Consider the following 20,347-nt stretch of genomic DNA (forward strand, 5'->3'; position numbering starts at 1 on the left):
ACAATATTTTGGTTAACCTTTCGATTATTCTTTGAACAACTTTAAGCGTGACATAAGTTATCCCTGGATTATTTTTTTAAGTTAACCCTAGATTGTTCCTAGAGAATAACCCTGGAATATTATTTATTTTATTTTTATTTTTTTGCTTTTATTTAGGATTGTTGATTTAAATAGCAAAAACTTTATTCTTTATTACTTAAAATATAGCATAATTTATTTTTATCCAAACAATTACATACATATTACGAAAAATTATGGAAAAATTAAAGTTTCCGCCGGGCTACACAACTCGCCAGTTCCTGCAAGACTCCCATAATACTTTTATGTTGGATTCTCATAAGAACTGGCGAGATGTGACAATGAAGTCCGGCAGAAACTGAAATTTTTCCATGTACAAAATTTTCTAACACGCCGGTATCGTTTATCTTGAGGCCTAACTCAAAACTGAGGATCGCGGCAGCCGTTGGCAAATAAGCGTCCGACGCTTCCTTGTCTAGCCGATCCAGGCAATCCGTCCGAACCGCCGGCTGTCCGATTGTCCTTCACTATCACTTTTGGCGTCTAGCGATGTCCGATGTCCGTTAAAACCGTTAAAACACTTTGAACTTAAACTTTGAACGGCCGTTGACGGTTGACGACTCGCTTGCGCTTGACTCTTTCGTTAGACTAGGGAAGAGAGCGAAGCAGGAATTATGGAAGTGGAAGTCGCCTGCTTGTTCTTGCCTGTCTGTCCTGCTGCCCGTCGCCCCCTCCCCCGCTCCATAACACAGGCAGGCAGAAGGCATTCCATGCAAGCGCGTGCATGCTTGTGCAGCCGCCGCTACCGCGCGCAGAATAAAATCGTCCTTTTAACCCTTTTTTGTCCTTCGTCATGACCAGATCTGTATTTAAAGATTTGCCCGTTTGTCGTTATATTTAATTAGGAAAATTTATTTGGCTTTAGTGATAGTAAATAAGTTTATTTAAATGAATTTAAAGCAAAGTTTCAACTTTTGACTCTGGGGCTTCATAAATTTTAGTTAAATAATCAAAAAATTGTTTGGTCGTAATATTTTAATTAAATACAACATCAAAAAATTATAAATAAATATTTGCGAGAATATTTTTTGCGCGTACAAGTTTGATAAATCTATAAAAACGTGGAATGCGTGTATTTAATTTTTAATAATTAAGAACCGCTCGAAAAATCTGGGGAAGTAGTTAATTATTCTAGTGGGCATCTTGAAGAAATATTCCTGGAATATTCATTTGGTTAATTTTTTAGGTTAACCCTTGAATGATCCAAAAGAATATTTCTGGAACATTTAATAAGATTAATTTTTTGGGTTAACCCTGGAATGATCCAAAAGAATATTCCTGGAATATTTATGCATGGTTAATACAATTTTCACCGCCAGGAATATTCTAGGGATATTCCTGATGATTAATTTTTAGGGTGAACTTTAAATAATCTGTGGCTAACCTGGAATAATCGTGGAATAATCTTGGATTAATTTTTCGGATTAATCTTTTCGGATAAAAATCGAATAGCCCAAGATTATTCCGGATATTTTTGGAATATAATTTTCTGTGCGGGATGTGTCCTTCATCGTCCGATGTTGCGGGACCTCAGCTAGCTTTGCACACTGAAGAGAATTCTGCGATATCAGCAGCACCAGAAGATATGGAACACGAGCCAGAGCGCCACGACGAAGCTCAACTACAACCATTACAAAATGAACCTCTGCTGCAAGGTCCGTTGCCCCACCAGCCAATTCAAGATCGCGTTGAAGAAATCATGTGTCCTTCATCGTCCGATGTTGCGGAGCCTGCTGAAGAGGCTTCGGTATCAGCAGAATCAGAAGATATGGAGCACGAGCCAGAGCGCCACGATATTTCAAGTCCCGACGGATCGTCCAATCAGAACAATAAAACAGCGTCTAAGGAGCAAGCAGATGACGTGCCTCCCTCCGTTACAGACGAAAATAAATGTCTGTTCCCGAGGAAGCTCAATATTTTCCGTGAGAAGCTTGAAGAGAATCGAGATCCAAGAATGGACGCTAAAATTCCACGGCCCCTAAAAAGCCGTATAGATGATCTGAAGCAAATAGTAAGAAAACATAGCTTTGATTCGGAAAAAGAGATTGAAGAGATTGAAAAATCAAAACAAACAAGGATTTATCAAATTGAGCGAGATTACAAAATGGCAATAAGCAGAGTAAAGGCGAATGGTATTTTGGAGAGACAACGAGAATTCGAAAAAAACTTGGGTGTTGCTGAGGCAGCGTTGGAAAAGAAGAAAAAAGAAATTGAAGTAAGAAGAAAGGACGGCGACAAAGCGAAAGAAGATCTCGCACATTTAATGGGAGTTAAAGAAGGTATCGATGGTGAAATGAAGAAATTAGACGAGAAGCTGAGCGGTATCAGAAAGGAGATGGCAGAAAAGGAGGAGACCATCAAGCAAATCAATCTGCTGAGTTCGTCGCGTGAAGAACAGGACGTAAATTTAAACAAGACCGGAGTACTAGATTGCGAAAAAAGCTACAAAGAAAAAATTGAAGAAGTAAATGTAGAAATGTAGAATTTAAATATATGAATCTAATCAAATTAATTTCAGCCTGGGCGCGAGAGAACAACAAATATGGATCGGCTCAACATAGAGTTTGACAAAATAATCAAGTACATACGGCATCAACAACAAAAGGATCTGGAGAGGGTTCAACTAAAGCTCAAGGACCTGGAAAACGAACTCGCCTCTAGCTCTAAAAAGGTGAAGAAAAATTTAATTTCATGTTTAAAATATTAAATCTCAATTTATAGAGCTCATCGTCGTCTGAAAGCGAATCGGACAGCAACGTCGATATCTTCGCCGAAAATGATGAGCCTAAAAATAAGGTAGAAATAAATAGAAAATGTTTAAAAATATTAAATCTCAATTTATAGAGCTCATCGTCGTCTGAAAGCGAATCGGACAGCAACGTCGATATCTTCGCCGAAAATGATGAGCCTAAAAATAAGGTAGAAATAAATAGAAAATGTTTGACAAGATTTTAATAAATGTATATATTTTCAGAGACCGAAGGTTACGGGAAAACTGTCAATGCACACGGCGAGAGGAAATGAACCCCAAGAAAAAAAAAACAAAAAAGGTAAAAAGAAAATTTAATTATAGTTTAAAATTTTGTAACGTCAATTTATAGAGATACCTGACGTCTGACAGCGAATCCGACCATGAGCCCATAAAAAAGGTGATACTAAACAGAAAATATTTGACAAGATAATAATTAACGTATATATTTTCAGAGATCGAAGCCCATAGGGAAATCGACTACACACACAGCTAAAGTGTCAAAAGAAAATGTTAAGCCTAAGGTAAGATGAAGAAGAAATTTATTTTCAATTATTTTAATATATATATATATAATTTCAGAAAACATGGCTTGATGATGATTCGGAGGACGATATGTTTAATCCGAAAGCGTCTACTTCTGCCGTGAGTTCATTTACATATTTAAATATATCGCCATTATGACTAAAAATTTTAACAGGCATGTAAAACAACCATCCAAAATTATCTGGCGCCCAAATCATCAAATCAGGCCAATACTGTAAGTATATATATATATATATAATCTTTTAAAATTTAGTTATGGTAACTTTTATTAAAAGATGCTGAAAAAAAAGACGGTTGAGGATCGAGCAAGTACCGTTGATACAACGATCCGTTCATCAGAAAAAAAGAAGATACAGACTGAATCGTTCGAGCAACAGATCGATCATCTTGATGTAATCAACAGCGTTCTTACAGCTATAATGACGCATGGAGTGAGAAAAAAAATAAAATGCGTATTTACATCATTTTCATATTTATTTTTAGGAACTGAACGATCAAACACAAGAATACGAAAAATTGAGAGCTTGTGTCAAACAGGTTTCTTCTCTACAGAAGGTACTTGATTTAATGTTTTTTTATTCGATTTGAGTCTCATAAAATATTTTACAGGCGAAGAACACAATAATTTCAAAAGCTGTCACTATCGTCAAAGGAGGAGGGTCCAACAAAAAGAGATGTGCTGAAGAGGCTGCATTGAGAGGGATAAAAGAAATGCGGAAAAATCTGATGGTAAATATTAAATTATATACAATAAATTGCATATTGAATATATAAAATTTACATTCTAGCCCAATAAAAAATGGTCCGAGGTAACAGGTTTGCTAAACAACTTCTCCATGGTAAGTTTTTAAAATATAACAATATTAGGTCATAAATTTAATGATATTTTTTCAGAACGTGGCCAAACTCTTCAAAGACGCTTCTTCACTATTCCGTGTTGTACTGTCTGCGCTGAAGGATGCCTTAGAAGATGGCATATATAAAAAGCTTTCCGCCTACTGTGAGGTAAATATAAACAAAATACCACTACAACAGGTTATATAATATAATTTCTGTTAAAGGTTTTCCCCAACGAAGCTGCAAACACCCCGCAACAGGTAACGAAGAAAACGAAATGTAACAGAAGTTCAAATAAATAGCATCGTGGTATAAAAATATTCATAGCTCAACGCATGTCCATTTTGCGACAAAAAAGGTTACTTTTATAAAAACAGTGATTGCTTGATCGTAATGTAAATTCGCTAAATATTTTTAACATAACTTTTAACACAAGTAAATTATTTCTTATACAAAGATGCGATATTGAGATTTAAATTACGTTTAGAAAATTACTATTTTTTTCATGCCAGAAACTGGCAATTAAAACTAGAATCTATGTTGAGCTCTGTATTATTTATATTTACCACGACCTAGAAAAAAGTCCTATATTTCATTACTCTCATTATAACATTTTTAAAATTATCAATAAGATTATTACTAAAATTGTTAGTGATCGATAATCAGAGAACTTAATATATTTTTAAATTTAAACTCGCGAGCTGCAAAGACAGAGGCATTTGTACATCACAGCAGTTTGTATTCCTATTAACAATGATCACACTCCAACTCGTTAACCTGAGGAATTAAAATCACCTTTTAGAGAAAATTTATTCTTACAGCGATGCACACTATCAATTTAGCCATTAAACTAGAATGTTTGTTGAGCTATGAACTATTTCATATAACACGAAAAATAGAGATGCTTACTGGGTCAATTTTGCTTTTATACAAGAACTAGCTTTCACATAAAGTCGTCTGAGATATAAAATATTTATATACTAAAAAATTTTTTCACTCGCAGATCGGGCTAGGCGCGCCAACTCAGGAAAATACCTCAAATGCATACAGAGCACACGAAATGCAACGTTTAGCAGAGATCATCAATGGTGCACGTGAATTGAATTCAAACGATTCGCAAATAGAGGAGGTGGTAGATTTAGAACCTGTTGAAGGTCCCCGAGATGGAACAAAGACATTCAAAATAACAAGTAGGGCGATTCGCACTCTTGAGCAATTCCAAATGCGTTATACTAAATGCAAAGTCGAAGTCGTCAATACCAATCCACAAATATCTTTTTTGGCGGCTCTCGTAGATAGTGTCGAGTACATGATTGAACATGTGCACAATTTAGATTTTATTGGATTCGTGATATCAACCAATCAAGACCAAACATTGACAATACCTTTCATTCGGCGGGGTCAATTCAGCCCTGAATTTATTTTAAATCATGTTCAATCATTTGCTCAATCTGCGAGAGAATTTATTGCCACTAATATTTTTCAACTTGACGTTATAGTAGCACCCGATCTTCATGGGGAGGGAAGCCGGTTTAAAGAAAACCAAAACGTTGCTGAAAAAAAATCTTGTGTGACGTCAAAAAACTATCAAAGAAATCAATTTCTCTCAGATGCATTACTCCATGCGAACTATGATGTAAACCTACAGCAGAAAATGTGTGTTCTGTATGCTGTTGTTACAGGGATGAAATTTTGCGAGTACAAGGAGAACCTGAAAATTGCGAAAGATGACCGTAATACATATCAAAGTAGAAAGGCTGAACTAGAAAAAAAGTGGAGAGAGGACACCAAGCAAAGGAGTCGAGAATTTGTAAATGACGTGATGTGGTTCCTACTAAATTTAAACATGTCTCTAGAGAACGGAGCAGGTACGGCACACCTTAAAAGAATTCAAGAGCTTTTGGGCAACGATTATAAATTGATAGTATATTTTGGGCACTCAAACACAGCTCGTTCATTTGGCAGAGCTTATATGTCTGGTGATGAATCTAAGAAACATATTTATCTAGCATACGATTCAGAGACCCATCACTATAACATGATGAAAAGCCCTGCAAGTTTTCTCTTGAGAAAAATTTTCTGTGTTTATTGCGAACAAGGTCATTTTAACGAACGCCACAGCAACTGTCGTGGCTCAAAATGCTCAAAATGCGGTCTTGCTTGTAAATCGGACGCTCCTTTGCAAGAGAAAAGAAAATGTAGTGATTGCAACTTCGATTTCTCGACTAAAATGTGTTTTGAAGGGCACAAAAAGCATCTGAAATGTGAAGAGAGGAAAATTTGCGGAAAGTGCTGTTTGCTAATCGATTTCAAGCTTTTAAAGGGAAAGAAACATATTTGTAACACAAGGTATTGTCAAAATTGTGAAAAATTCAAAAATCTTCCACACAACTGCTACCCCACCGAGAAAAAAGTCAACCAAAAGGTGCCCATTGGGTGCCCGCGTTCGGTCACCCGGCTACCCCGCGTGGGCACCCAGATGGGCACCCATTGGTTATACCGCATGTCCAACCCTTCGGGCACCCGCGAGTGGTCATGCCCAGAATTCGGTCACCAAATGGGCACCCATTATATGACCTTTCACAGAATCTCCTTTTATGTACATTTAAAGTATACCTGAATTCAGGGAGCGTAATAAATGAGAAGCCGAGAATGTTCGTTGACCAAAAGCTAACCATCGGGTGCCCGGCTGAGGTTACCACCAGTGGGCAGCCAATGGTTACCTTTTGGCTACCTTTTATCTAGGGCTGTCAGGTGGCAGGTCGATTGACTCTGTTCGTTAAAAAAGATAAATATGTAGCGCAAAATGACAGCCCTAGGTAAGAGGTAGCCAAAAGGTAACCATTGGGTGCCCGCTTGGGGTTACCCTCAGTGGGCAGCTAGATGGGCAGCACTTTTATTGGATGATATTCATACAACAATTAAAGTACAATTAAATAATACATTTTTTACATCAAATTTGAAGATCCCTATTTTTAAAAATCCCCGAAAATCAAATTATGTGAATGAAGGGTGGACTGTAACTCTTTACTGGGTTAGGTTATCACCTTGAAATTTTCATTTTCTATCCTAGTTTTCCACCATGAACAACTTATCAACCTACAAAAAATTCGCAGGGCAAAGGTCTAGGTCACCTTTTGCAACCTTTACTCAAAAATTCAAAATCAAGGGATGATACAACCCTTAGATCTTTTTGGGGTTCAGGGCTGAATTGTAGCCCTTGAAATTCTACACAAGCTCACCAAGTTTCAAAGGCGCAACAGTAGTTTTGCTGTAATTTGAATTTGAAAATTAAAATCCGGCTCGATGCCGCTCGATCGAGCACGGCCTTTAGTCGGCGAGTTCGCCCATCATTCGTCGAGAATATTTTTACCCATTCCATTTATTTAGACACATCAAGAGGGCCCAGGGTAGACATGCTAAGGTCGATACCGACCTTCAGGGTCTTTACCTGACGTGACCCTGAGATAATTTTTTTTAAAATATCAAATTTCATCAAGCTTGGTGTCTTTCCGTAGGTTATCACCAGTCTACAGATCAAATATAAAGCCAAAACTGCCGATTTCAAATTTTAACACTTTTTAACATCACGTCAGGATTAATGGCTTCCACAATTATTTCAAGAATTGGTTTCAGGATTGTCATTTGGCGGTTTAGGCTGTATTTTTGAGCTGTACAGAGGCCAAAACCTATAAAAAGACACCATGATTGAAGAAATTGGACATTTTCCAAATTATCATCTCAGGGTCTCGTTCGGTTCAGACCCTGAAGGTTGATTATGACCTAAATGTGTCTATCCTTGGTCCTCTTGTCGTGCCTAATCAAATGGAATGGATTAAAACATCATCGCCGAATGATAGGCGAACTCGCTGACCGAAGGCCATGCTCGATCGAGCGGCATCGAGCCGTATTTCAACTTTCATTTTCAAATTACAGCAAACATTTTTGGTACTTCTAAAACTTGGTGTGCTTGTGCAGATTTTCACGGGCTAACCCCAAAAAATCTGAGAGGGCTATCATCCATTAATATTGAATTTTCAAAAAAGAAAGGTGACCATGACCGTTGACCTGCGAATTAAAAGTAGTTCACAATTGAAAACTAGGTTTGGCAGTGAAAATTCGAAGGTTATACCTGATGCAGTTAAGTTACATTCCACCTTTCAATAACAGAATAATCAGTTACAATTAAAAAAATAAATTATCAAGTGTAAACAACTATTTTTCAACACCAAAAAAAAGCGTACAATAGACTGCGGAGAACTGCACACTTACAAATTAATAAGACTTAATAGTTAAAACGTTTAAAACCATAACATATTAATTTTTGAGGTTATGCAGTTACAGAGCAAATAATATTGGATGATTATAACAATTGTACGAGTTTACCAGCAGTTGGGAATTCCCCCTTGGCTGCCATTAATTGGCGACAGCTATTACTTTTGATTTAATAAGATTCCACAGAGAAAGAGGACACGGTCCTGCAGCTGTGCATTCAACATTCAACCCTTAAAATAATTATATTTGATGTGCTGGACACCAATCGTCTTCGAAGTGTAATTACATTTGTTTTCAATGTGCTGATGTTTCTAGGGTGATTGGCGTAACTGATTTTCGTTTTAAGCACATTAAAATGAATTATATAAGTCCAGAAGGCACAGCAGCAGCATTTAATAAAAAAACTCAATGAGAGGGAATTAAAATTAGAAGTATACCAGTGGCACCATCTGTTGCTATTGGCTTGAAACATTTAAGGCTTTTGCAATTGTTATTTTTTAAACTTATGAGATCATTATCAGAACAATAATTTTAAAAATTTAGTTGTGTCCACAATAATTAGTTGTCTGGGAAATTATAGAAAATTTCATCTAGAGAATGTAAACCGAAACTAAAAATATGCCGCAAACACAGACTAAATCATAACAATAGTTATTGGATTCAGTTGCTGCAAACATAAGTTGAGTGAATTTACTAACGTATTTGAGCAGAACATATATTTATGAGTCTTGTTAAAAATTATATTTAAGATTAAAACACAAAAAACGACATTAAACATACAAAGAAAACCGGTAAACCAAAAATCCACTCAATGTGCCTACTCATGTCGTCCAGCGTCCCAGCACTTATCCTGTAAACATGGGCGTTGCTTTTCATCTTTGGGGTCCATGGTTCCATCCAATTCATGTCAGCCGAAAATGGAAACAAAACAGCAGACAAACCCTGCAAAATAAAATACAAAGTATTAATTATCTACTCAATAATATCGCCGGGAATTCAACTGCATACCTGCGGATACTATGCGGCCGGAGTTTTGTGAACTTGTCCAGGCTTGTCATCCGGATGGCCATCGCGTTCAGGCAGCTATTCCCAAGTTCCCAACCAGAGGACATCAAAATAATCAATCAGGGCGGGACACGGTGCAAGCCTGATGACACAAGGATGATTTTGAAGCAATTTAAAACGAATATGTATTTTGATATGTGTCTACGCGCGCGTATTTTTGTACACCGCCGCGCCGTACGCAAATCTAATGTAAATTCAATGATACCTTACCTTTCGGAACATCAGGAACACCTACAATCCATCCAAGAACCCGCTGATGTTGTCCATTTGTCGAAAAGCAACCGAAAACACGGCGAAATTCTCGGCTAAAAATGATGATGCAATCCAGCGCGTCTCAACCATCATGCTTGTTTTCAGTCACTGAGCCAGAGGCAGCCGCAGCTGGTGCTGCTGCCGACAGTGGCGCCACACGAGTGTAACAAAGAAACGCGCGCGCGATAATGCTGAGCTAAAATTAGTGCTCAAAACGAGATAATTTAAAGAGTTTGAAATGCTAATTAGTGTTATAACGGTTATAACCAAATAAATTTTTAAAAAATAATTTTTACGAAACACGAACTCGAGAATTTACGGTGGTTCTCAGGTTGCCCATTGGTTAACCATTGGGTAACCCATTTTGGTTATCAAAGTTTTTTTTTTATTTATTTGTGTACTTAAGCTACTTTTAAAAAATATTTTCCAAAATAAATTAAGACCTGCGGTGACGAAAATCTGACCAAATTTGAGTGTAAAACGAGTAAAGTAAAATGGTGCCCGCGCATCGGTTAACCATTGGGTAGCCAAAAGTTGCCCCTTTTTAGCAATCATATTTAAATGCATAAAAATTTATTTTTCAATCCTACAATAACCATAATAATATTTTTTCTGTGCCCAAAATTTTACGAAAACAGTTCATGAACCGGTCACACCGCATGCAGTTATCCTATCCGAGTTACCCGAAAGCTGCCCGATGGCTGCCCACGACTGGGCACTGGCAATTTTAGGTGATCCCAGCCAAATATAAAAAAATTCCAACCAAGCCAGGTTCAGGGTCATGCCTGATATGCAAAACCACCATTAGTTTAATTTTTTTTAGGTGACCGCAAGTGACCATAGTAAACTGCTTGCCCGCTACGAGTATCCGAAAGGTGCCCGATGGGTGCCCAAGACTGGGCACGGGCAATTTCGGTGATCCAAGCAAACTTTCGACAAAAATTTAATGAAACATGATTCAGGATCATGCCTGAAATGCAAAATCACCCTTAGTTTTAATTTTGTTAGGTGACCGCAAGTGACCCCCTGCCCGCTCTGGGTAACCGAAAGGTGCCCGATGGGTGCCCAAGACTGGGCACTCAAAATTTGCATGATCCAAGCAAAATTTCAAAAAAATTCCAAAGAAACATGAATTAGGATCATGCTTGAAATGCAAAATCACCCTTAGTTTTAATTTTTTTAGGTGACCGCAAAGTGACCATAGTTAACCGCCTGCCCGCTCCGAGTATCGGAAAGGTGCCCGATGGGTGCCCAAGACTGGGCACTGGCAATTTCGGTGATCCGAGCCAAATTTCGAGAAAAATCCGATGAAACATGATTCAGGATCATGCCTGAAATGCAAAATCACCCTTACTTTTAATTTTGTTAGGTGACCGCAAGTGTCCCCTGCCCGCTCTGGGTAACCGAAAGGTGCCCATCGGGTGCCCAAGGCTGGGCACTCAAAATTTGCATGATCCAAGCCAAATTTCAAAAAAAATCCAATGAAACATGAATCAGGATCATTATTTAAATGCAAAACCACACTTTGTTCAACTTTCGTCAGGTGACCAAAAAGTGACCGCGGTTACCCCTCTGCTCGCTGGGACATGCGTAAACCAAGGCCTAATAGATTTCTCGAGGAGAGAGAAAGCAACACGTTAATCACGTTTGCAGATTTCGAATGTACGCAGCACGATGAGGTGCATGCGAAAAATCGCGATGGGGTACGTAGAATCCATAGAGTGAATTTGGTATGCTCCCAAACTGTTTGTAAGAAATGCCGGGACAGGGAGATTAGCGAAGACGACCAACAATGCGAAGTGTGTGGAATACGCGAATTATGTATTTCGAATATTAACGATCATAGCTTGAACGTCGTAAAAGCGTTTCTCGAGGTGCTTAATGAAAAAAGCAGTGGGACACATCGGCCTGGCAACTCGAAGCGTAGATTAACAGATCACGTGTGCCTGTTTCATAATCTTAAAGGTTATGACGGTATCTTAATCATGAGCGAAATACTACGTACCAACAAATGGAATGTGAAATCTGTAATACTAAATGGATTAACTGTAATGCAGCTAGAGATTGTTCACATCGAGTCAGGCGTAAGAATTTCATTTAAGGATTTCATTAATTTTGTACCATGCAGTCTTAGCAAATTACCAAAAGCATTCAAACTAAGCGGCGATTTAGCAAAAGGTTACTTTCCCCATTTGTTCAATCGACCGGAAAATTACGCGTACAGAGAAAAAACGTTACCTCCGATTGAGTTCTATGACCCTACAAATATGGCCGTTTCTCAATACGAAGCCTTCAATTGTTGGTATGAAAAAGAAGTGAAACGTCTAGAGGAATCACCTGAGGAGGTCTTTGATTTCTCAACTGAGATAGTAAAGTACTGTAAAAACGATGTGACAATTCTGAGACAAGCTGCATTGCAATTTAACTCATTCTTCGAGCAATATGCCTGCAGTCCATTTCTTGAATCTGTAACAATTGCTTCTCTTGTAAGCCTTTTGTACAGAAGGAACTTTTACAAACCAGAATCAATAGGTTTGATACCGAAAAGCGATTCATTTAGAACTGACCAGAGTAAAGAAGCTTTGATGTATTTTAGATATTTAGAGACCGAACTCAATTTGGTCAATCTCAAGCACGCTGGGAATGGGCAAGAGCAAATTGTCGGAGGATATCCTGTTGACGCATTAGACACAGCAAATAATACTATTTACCAATATATGGGTGACTACTGGCATTTCTGTCGAGATTGCTATCCAGACGACGAAAAAGCCAACTTTGAGGCTAAAAAACAACACGAATCTGGACTGGCCAGAAGACAGGCTACATTTATGCGAACCAAAGCGCTGGAAAATTTGGGATACAGGGTTGTAGATATGTATGGATGCAAATTTAAAGCATTATTGAAAGATCAGCCACAAGTTAAGGAGAAATTACTGAAAGATCCGATTGTTCAAAAGGGTTATTTGCGTGCAAGGAATTGCCTTAGCGGTGGTCGTACTAACAGTGTCATTTTATTGCATGAATGCGGTCATGACGAGGAAATTAATTATTACGATTTTACTTCCCTCTATCCGACCACCCAGAAATACTGTGAATATATTGTAGGCCATCCTACCGTCTACACCTCGAATTTCCCTAGTCTCGAATCTGTAAAGGGATTTGTTTTCTGCAGAGTGTTACCCCCAGATTCTCTTTATCACCCTGTCCTACCCCAAAAAGTTGGAGATAAACTTTTGTTCCATCTATGTAAGATATGCGCTGTTGAAAAAAACCACGACACTCCTTACTGCACGCACACCGATGACGAAAGATCATTTGATGGCTCTTGGAGTTCGTGGGAGCTGAACTTGGCCAGGAAATTTGGATACAAGATCACTGAAATTTACGAAATCTGGCACTATGAGAAAACAACAAAGTACAAGAAGGATGAAGATGAAGGCCTTTTCACCAGCTTTGTGAACGCTTTCCTGAAATTGAAGCAGGTGAGTTTCTCTTAACTAATATGTGCAGCATAGCTTAATTCATTCGTTTCTGATTTTAAGGAAGCATCCGGTTGGCCGGTAAACAATATGTCTAACGAGGACAAGAAAAAATACATCGAATCATACGCTGTCGAAGAAAACATCGAACTGGACGAAAGCAAAATCGAGAAGAATGAGGTCATAAGAACCGTAGCAAAACTCTGCCTTAATTCGCTATGGTGAGCAATTATAACTAGCTAAACTATTTGGGATAATTTATATTTGTGCAACTTGTTATAGGGGAAAATTCGGTCAAAACGTAAGGAGTAAATCAGCAGTTATTGGTGAACGCAGCAGGCTTCTTGAACTTCTCTCAGCTCCTAACGTGACTGTCACTAATATTATGTGTGATGCGACATCAAAAGTTGTGGTTCAGTACAATGACGACCAGGATACTCTGAATAATGTTAATGTCTTGGTAGCAGCGTTGACTACGAGCCACGCACGAATTATGCTATACCAACTTTTACACATTCTAGGTAAGAATGTTCTAGCATTTGACACCGATAGCGTTATTTACACTCAAAAGAAAGGAAAACCTTTCCTGAAGACAGGCCGTTTCTTGGGATGTTTGACAGATGAAGTTGCCGAATACGGTGAGGGATCAAAAATAACCAAATACGCGTCTCTCGGTCCTAAAAACTATTGTTTTGTCGTGCAAAAACCAGACGGAACTTGCAAAGAAGTGAGAAAATGTAAGGGTATAACATTAAGACAAAATAATATCAAGGAAACTAACATGGAATCAATAGAAAAATTGCTTAACGGAGAGGTTGACGAAATCAATATTCAAATTTACAACAAAATTCAAAGATCATCAGATTTCCAAATTTATTCTGAAAATGGTACTAAGAAAATGCGATTGGTCTATGATAAAAGAGCTATGATTTCCAAATATGAAACAATTCCTTGGGGCACCAAGAGAGGTGCAAAAGAACCCGTCCCCGATGAAAATATCGTGATTGATGACTGGAATATTAGAAACCATATCCCTTGAATTGGACATGTAATACTTCTTTGTTTATTTGTGTAAATTTATATTAAATCAGATTTGTACAGTGTAAATTAATAATAAAATGACCACCTTTTTTTCAAATGCACATATGTATTTTGTTTCACTGATATCCAATAAAAAAGAGTTTCAAAGTAGCTGCTTTGGAGAATTTCTTATTCAAGTTGAAATTTGTTAAATATTTAAACTTATTTGAGAAAACATTGTCAAAGTAATCTTCTTTTATTATGTAGGTGTTAGGAAAATAAAAAAAAATTTGTCTTCAATTTTGAAAGAAAATTTTATTGGTTGCAATACAGATTATTTGTTTACAAAAGTATACATGCAGAATCTCTTTAGTTCGTAGAAGAGGCGAATATAGTCGATGTTCGGTTCTTCTGAGGTTGGAATAAATGTCAATTCTTCGCTTCTCAGGGCTGTTAGATATTCCTCGAGCTGATTCAGATCCAACGCCTGATCCAGGTTGAAGTTTTTGGCCACAACGTCCTTAAGAGATTGATACATCGAGTTGATTTCTCCAGAAATGTCATCCAGGTGATTGTAGACGTGACGAAGCAGAGGATGGATGGAATACAAAAATTTCCAAGTGTGGTGGTTGATGAGAAGGTTGATGCTTTCGCCAAGTCCGCTCTGTGTACGTATGTACAGAGATTGGTGATTGTAGTGAACACCCAGTTCACCAATCTCTCGTTGTCCAAACTGAATGGATTTGATGTGTGAGCGCTCACGCACAGGCGAATTGAAATGCTCGTTGATACTGGTGAATGTATCAAGGAACATTTCTGTTGCACTTGGATTCAGCTTCACACCAACAAATCCAGGCTTTCTGATCACCAGTGTCGGCTTGAAGTTGTATTCCGGATCAGCTGCTAGGACAACATGTTTCGTTGCTCCCTTGTTGATCGGCCAAATATGTCTCAGCACACAATCGGTCCGGTCGTGACATTCGTATGATTTTGCTTGAGTCTTCTCTGGGAATGCAGAATCCTTGTTCCCTTTACCGCTTGAAGGATAAGGCTTGAATCGGCTATTGAACATCTTCTTGGAGGCCATTGCTACAGATGACGTTCCTGCTGTCAAGACTCAGACGTGACTGATAAAATTCCTACTCTGATGCTTAATTTATACCATGGAGTCCTCCATGAAAAGAGTGGGGGCAAGTTAAAAGAGTGAGGAACATTTTTAAATCTAGAATTCAATTTTCAAATTGTCAACAAGTGCTTCGGTAGCGTCTGCAATGAAGGCGTCATTAGCTTTCTTATCTGCGCCCAAATATTTTTTAAATGGTTTTATGTACCCCATTTTTTGGGCTAGAAATAATAAAACATAACCGCCACAAACTGTCGAGTCGATTTCTTGATAGCATCGTGAATTATAGCTGAAGCTACCATATTTATTTATGAATTTTACGTGTGAATCGATAAAAGGTTCTAATCCATACGAATCAAAAAACTGTGGTTTCCCTCTTTTCGGAGCGTAAAAGGCAACCCAATGGCCTATCGGAACACTAGCGTTTTCAGTATGTAAAATAAAAGCCATAGGTTTACATCTATCTCTAGGTATTCGATCTGCAGAATAAACACCTACGCTGTGCCTATTATTTGTTAGGTCATTTATTTTTCTCAAACAAGTTTTTAATGTCTGGCTGTCCATCTATCCAATTTTTTATGAACGTTGCTGCAGCTTCAGCACAATGTGTGGCGTCTGAAAAATGCAGCTTGCAGGGTGGACCAATATTATTTTTTCTAATGCTTGGACAGCCGTAAAAACTTATATCTACAACGGTTCGGTTTAAAATTTGTGAAAGATATAAAGATTTCTCAGATCCTTTAGTCAATATGTGATCAAATTCTTTGGCAATCTCTGAGAAATGCAGAATGAAATCTGACAATTTACAACTTCCTACACTAAAAGGAATATGGTGATATTTGAAAGTGTTCCAATTTATTATTTTCTGATCTTTAGCATTGAATTCATGTAGAGGCTTTGTTGATTTTATCAAATATTTTGAGGCTATTCCCTTTCCTAGTAAATATACCTCCTTGGGTAAAAATCCAAATTCAGTAGTGCTGTAACCTTGCACCTCTACGATCAAGAACATTTTGATCACTAAATATTAAATCAACGATCGTCTACCTTTTATACTGAATTAGAATCTCGCGATTTCTGTCAATTTCAATCATATCGGGTATTTCTGAGTGACATATCACGTTAACAACGTAGGGCAATGCAGCAGAAAAAGTTATTTCCAATCTTACGTTTCCTTGCTGCGGCGGAGAGGAATAATCTGACGACGCGCTCTCGTTCGGTGATAAATCATAAGCGTATAAAGCGTAACCTTGGGAAAATTCTGATCTATCTACACAATAACCATCATCAATCAGACTATTACCCGTCCCTAAAAACGAGAACATGAAAGGTATTACGCAGTCGTCTCGAGCATAGTTTAATCTGTATGGACTTGAATTGACAATTTTCCCGTTGACAGATAGTGAGATTTGGGAAACATTCAGATGCTCAAATTCAAAGCAGTTTTCAACAAGCGAACCAGAGACGGCGGAATTTTTACAAAAGCCAAAAATTACTCGTGAAGGTATTCTACCGAGGAATAAATTTTCGAATGACTTTTGGAAAACCCCAGCGGGTATAGTGTAATTGTGCATCTCGACTCTTTTGTAGGGATATTTAGCTGTGACAGTTTGCAATAGATTAGCATGTGCCAGCATTATTGTTGGATTAACTTGGACCTTTCGCACAAATAAGGCGGCATCTAATAGTTCTATTTCAGGATTTAATCCGGGTGCTGCAACGCAGACCAATGATGCTGGATTTCTAGTATGAGTGTATCTCAAATCAATCTCATTTAACAAGAGTTTTCCACAATTACACACATCTACGTGTAGTCTACCCATCAGCTCAACTGGTTTGCTCAGTCCTACATATTTCATACGGTTTACGTGGCTTTTTGATGTGAGGTCGTCGAATTTACCAGCTTCGTCAATGAAATATAGAGATCCAGTTAGATGACTCTTTTTTGCAGTTTCGTTGTAATTGAAAAGATTTTCAATATACGAGCGGTAATGATTCATGCCGGAGCTGTTTGACACTGTAGTTTGGTTGAATTCTAGTTTCACGTCGCTAAACAATGAGTTTAATAAGTTGTTTACTACCGAGTAAGCACCATCAGCGGCAACGAATCCACCCCCGGTGGTACCATTAATTATCCTCATCTTTACATAAAGCATTGTCTTCGACATATCTATATATGAATCGCCTGTGCCTGTCACGTTGAAGATGATAGGTCCATTATTATCGAGTGCCTGAATTGGTTTATAATACTGATAATCTCCAGAGAGCACACTTGTCTGAACAGTCAATGGTTGAAAAATATCTAGTTCGGAGACCATCGTATCTGCAATATCAGAACCCATCTTTGCTATATTTTAGAATCCAAATAGATCTTTCCTCTTTCTCTTTTTTGATACTTTTCTTTTGATTGTTTTTGCCTTCAATTTCTTATTCTTTGCGCGCGTCTGCTTTGCTCGCTTGCCGTTGCTTGAATGACCCTTCCCTAAAGGTCTCTTCCTTTTATATCCGAGCCCTAAAAGACTCTGCACTGTTTTCGAGCCTTTTTCACCTAGATTCTTACCAGCGTTTACCATGTTTGTAGTTAAACTTTCCTTCAAATTCTTTTTATTCAATGTGTCTTTTAGTATGTTCACGCCTGTATCCAGTAGCTCCGATCCTACTGATTTGAATCCTGATTTTAAATATGGGAAAATGCGTCTGAAGAGTCCAACAAGAGTGGATCCAATGCCCAGTCCCTTTTGATATCTGTGTAATTTGGCTCCACCACCAATTCCTCTGGCCTGAGCCTCGTAATAAGCATAATATTTGTTTTCCATTGTTTATACACGCCTCAAGAGAAGCACTAACGTTAGAGTTCCCTGAATGAATGGGGCCTGATTACCGTTTTCATCCTTTATATAGAAATCGATGCTTTCGAATTTATTTTTCGTCACGGGCCGAAACATTATTCTATTAAAAACTTCCTTGTTTTGCATCCCGAATTTCGAATTTTTGCGATTGACAAGAAATGACCTTAATATTTTCTCCTTTTTGTTATTGCAAATTTGATCTTCGATTAGATCCGTAGTGATCGTCAACACTTGACTATAACCTCGTGTGATATCGGCAGTGTAAGTAGAATTGAATTGCTTTGATAAGGCGTGATACGTGACGCCTCTTTGAAATCCTAGAATATCTGCAAGCTTGTCAGAAAACGTATACACAGCACGAATATATGGCGCCGTATACTTCATAGATGCAATTTCGTCTTTAAAGTGCATGACAAAGAATTGTGCAGTGCCTTTATTTAATTCATCGATCAACTCTCTGGTAGTTTTATATCGACCTGGAGGGATGGTAATTTTCATAGTCTTTTTTACTTCAAAATCCGTATCCCATTTTTTAAAGGACTTGTCGTCTTTATTTTTCGAGAAATCAAATTTATGAACGAGAACGAAGCATTCATCTTGAATTACATTTTTAAGCGTATCGGGATAATACACTTCGCACAAGCCTACTTCATACCGACCAGTCAGCTCGACAACATTTCCCAAGTGAACTCTGAATTTAGACGTTGTATTTTGTTCGTTAAAGTGACAAGGAGAATCGCTACTCAGCGTCAAGTACATGTTCTCACTCATGCTGCTTTCAGGTCTGTAGCTCTAACCCAAGAATTAAATTTCGCAGGATAACCTTTCCACTTGACAAGCAGCTTCTTACTGCGACCAATCCCCTTGCTTTCAAGTATTTGTTCAATCTTGAACTCTGTACTAGCATCAATTTTAACTCTTTGTAATTCGTTCGCGTAAAATACTCCTGTGATTTTTTTCTCCAAGAGAATCTTCCAATTCGTAGACTTGTGGATTTCTTTTTATAATTTTCCTGACAATAAAATATTCGGTGGTCCAGTTTGACATGTATCCTTTTGAAAACTGCTTCTTCGAACTTACTATCTTAACACAGTCTCCAATTTTGAAAATTGGCTTTCTTCTGTCAGTTATGATCAGTTTTTCATATCTTCCTTTTCCTGAATAAAGATAGTCCCACACTTCTTTTGAATTCAAGGTGGTCACTTCATTTGGTGCTTTACCTATTGAAGAATGTTTCGAATTATTGTAGCTGTCGACAATACTCTGGATAATATCAACATATCTTTTTTTCCCAAAGTGTGTAAAATATCTATAAAGTTTATTCTTTAATGTTCTGATAAATCTTTCCACAACTGCGCATTTCGTTTCTTCGTTATCCGTAGTGATTTGGTGAATGTGGTTCTTATCTAAAACATCTTTTACGTGTTTGTTTAAAAATTCAAGACCTCTGTCGTGCCTGCATTTAAGCGGTATTCCTAAAGTTTTGAATGAATGCTCTAGAGCTACTGCCACTGTGGGACCGCGTTTATCTTTTATCGGCTCAACAAAAGCTCTTTTGGAAAAAACGTCAATTACCACCAGGAGATATCTATTATTATCGTTATCCGACGCGATATTTTGAAACTCTGCTAAATCACATTCAAACTGATAGTATAATGTCGGAACATAATATCTATTCCTTTTAAATTTTCTAATTACGGGTTTGTGTAAAGTATAAACATCAACTCCCTCAACCCACTTTTTAACAGTTTTGTATGGTACACCAGAGTAGACAGAGAGTTTTTTAATGCTACTAAATCCAGCCGGACTCTTCACATCAAAGTAAATTTTGCTTAGCTTTTCGGAAGTTGCTTCTCGTACGGTGCCCATCTTGTTTCAATTCTCTTTTCAGCAATTTTGTTACCTTTTGGTGTGGCAGCCTGTGGCAAACTGGTCCGTTTTGAAAGATTAGTTGTCTTTATAGCATTTTTGCAATCTGTGTTATCAACATAACTCACAGGAATTCTAATATCTTTTAGAAGATTGACAAAAACAAGCCATCCCTTAGGAGGGGCCTCGAGCTTACTATTTGTTA

The 20,347-nt window shown here is 37.8% G+C and overlaps 3 protein-coding genes and 1 long non-coding RNA gene across 4 annotated transcripts; 3 read left to right on the forward strand and 1 right to left on the reverse strand.

The window, feature by feature from the left end:
* The first annotated feature begins 1,576 nt into the window (after positions 1-1,576).
* On the forward strand, positions 1,577-3,196 carry LOC135937574 (DNA ligase 1-like). The gene is made up of 6 exons (XM_065480730.1): positions 1,577-2,542; positions 2,597-2,749; positions 2,800-2,874; positions 2,923-2,997; positions 3,053-3,128; positions 3,180-3,196. Exons 1-6 carry the CDS (start codon positions 1,577-1,579, stop codon positions 3,194-3,196), a joined length of 1,362 nt encoding a protein of 453 aa, XP_065336802.1.
* LOC135936380 (uncharacterized) lies at positions 2,949-6,046 on the forward strand. Its single transcript, XM_065479174.1, has 8 exons — positions 2,949-3,472; positions 3,528-3,587; positions 3,649-3,804; positions 3,857-3,928; positions 3,983-4,102; positions 4,162-4,212; positions 4,268-4,378; positions 4,435-6,046. The coding sequence occupies exons 1-8, from the start codon at positions 3,443-3,445 to the stop codon at positions 4,510-4,512; spliced, it is 678 nt and encodes a 225-aa protein (XP_065335246.1). The 5' UTR covers positions 2,949-3,442; the 3' UTR covers positions 4,513-6,046.
* An 823-nt stretch (positions 6,047-6,869) lies between these two features.
* LOC135937404 (uncharacterized) lies at positions 6,870-10,003 on the reverse strand. Its single transcript, XR_010574500.1, has 3 exons — positions 9,761-10,003; positions 9,494-9,632; positions 6,870-9,427 (listed from the first exon to the last, which is right to left on the reverse strand). It is a non-coding gene; the product is annotated as an uncharacterized LOC135937404 (long non-coding RNA).
* Positions 10,004-11,387: 1,384 nt separating this feature from the next.
* On the forward strand, positions 11,388-13,817 carry LOC135937575 (uncharacterized). The gene is made up of 4 exons (XM_065480732.1): positions 11,388-13,284; positions 13,345-13,502; positions 13,564-13,741; positions 13,803-13,817. Exons 1-4 carry the CDS (start codon positions 11,389-11,391, stop codon positions 13,815-13,817), a joined length of 2,247 nt encoding a protein of 748 aa, XP_065336804.1. The 5' UTR covers position 11,388.
* Positions 13,818-20,347: the final 6,530 nt, after the last annotated feature.

The sequence above is a fragment of the Cloeon dipterum genome, chromosome 2 (assembly GCF_949628265.1).
Source record: "Cloeon dipterum chromosome 2, ieCloDipt1.1, whole genome shotgun sequence".
Taxonomy (NCBI): domain Eukaryota; kingdom Metazoa; phylum Arthropoda; class Insecta; order Ephemeroptera; family Baetidae; genus Cloeon; species Cloeon dipterum.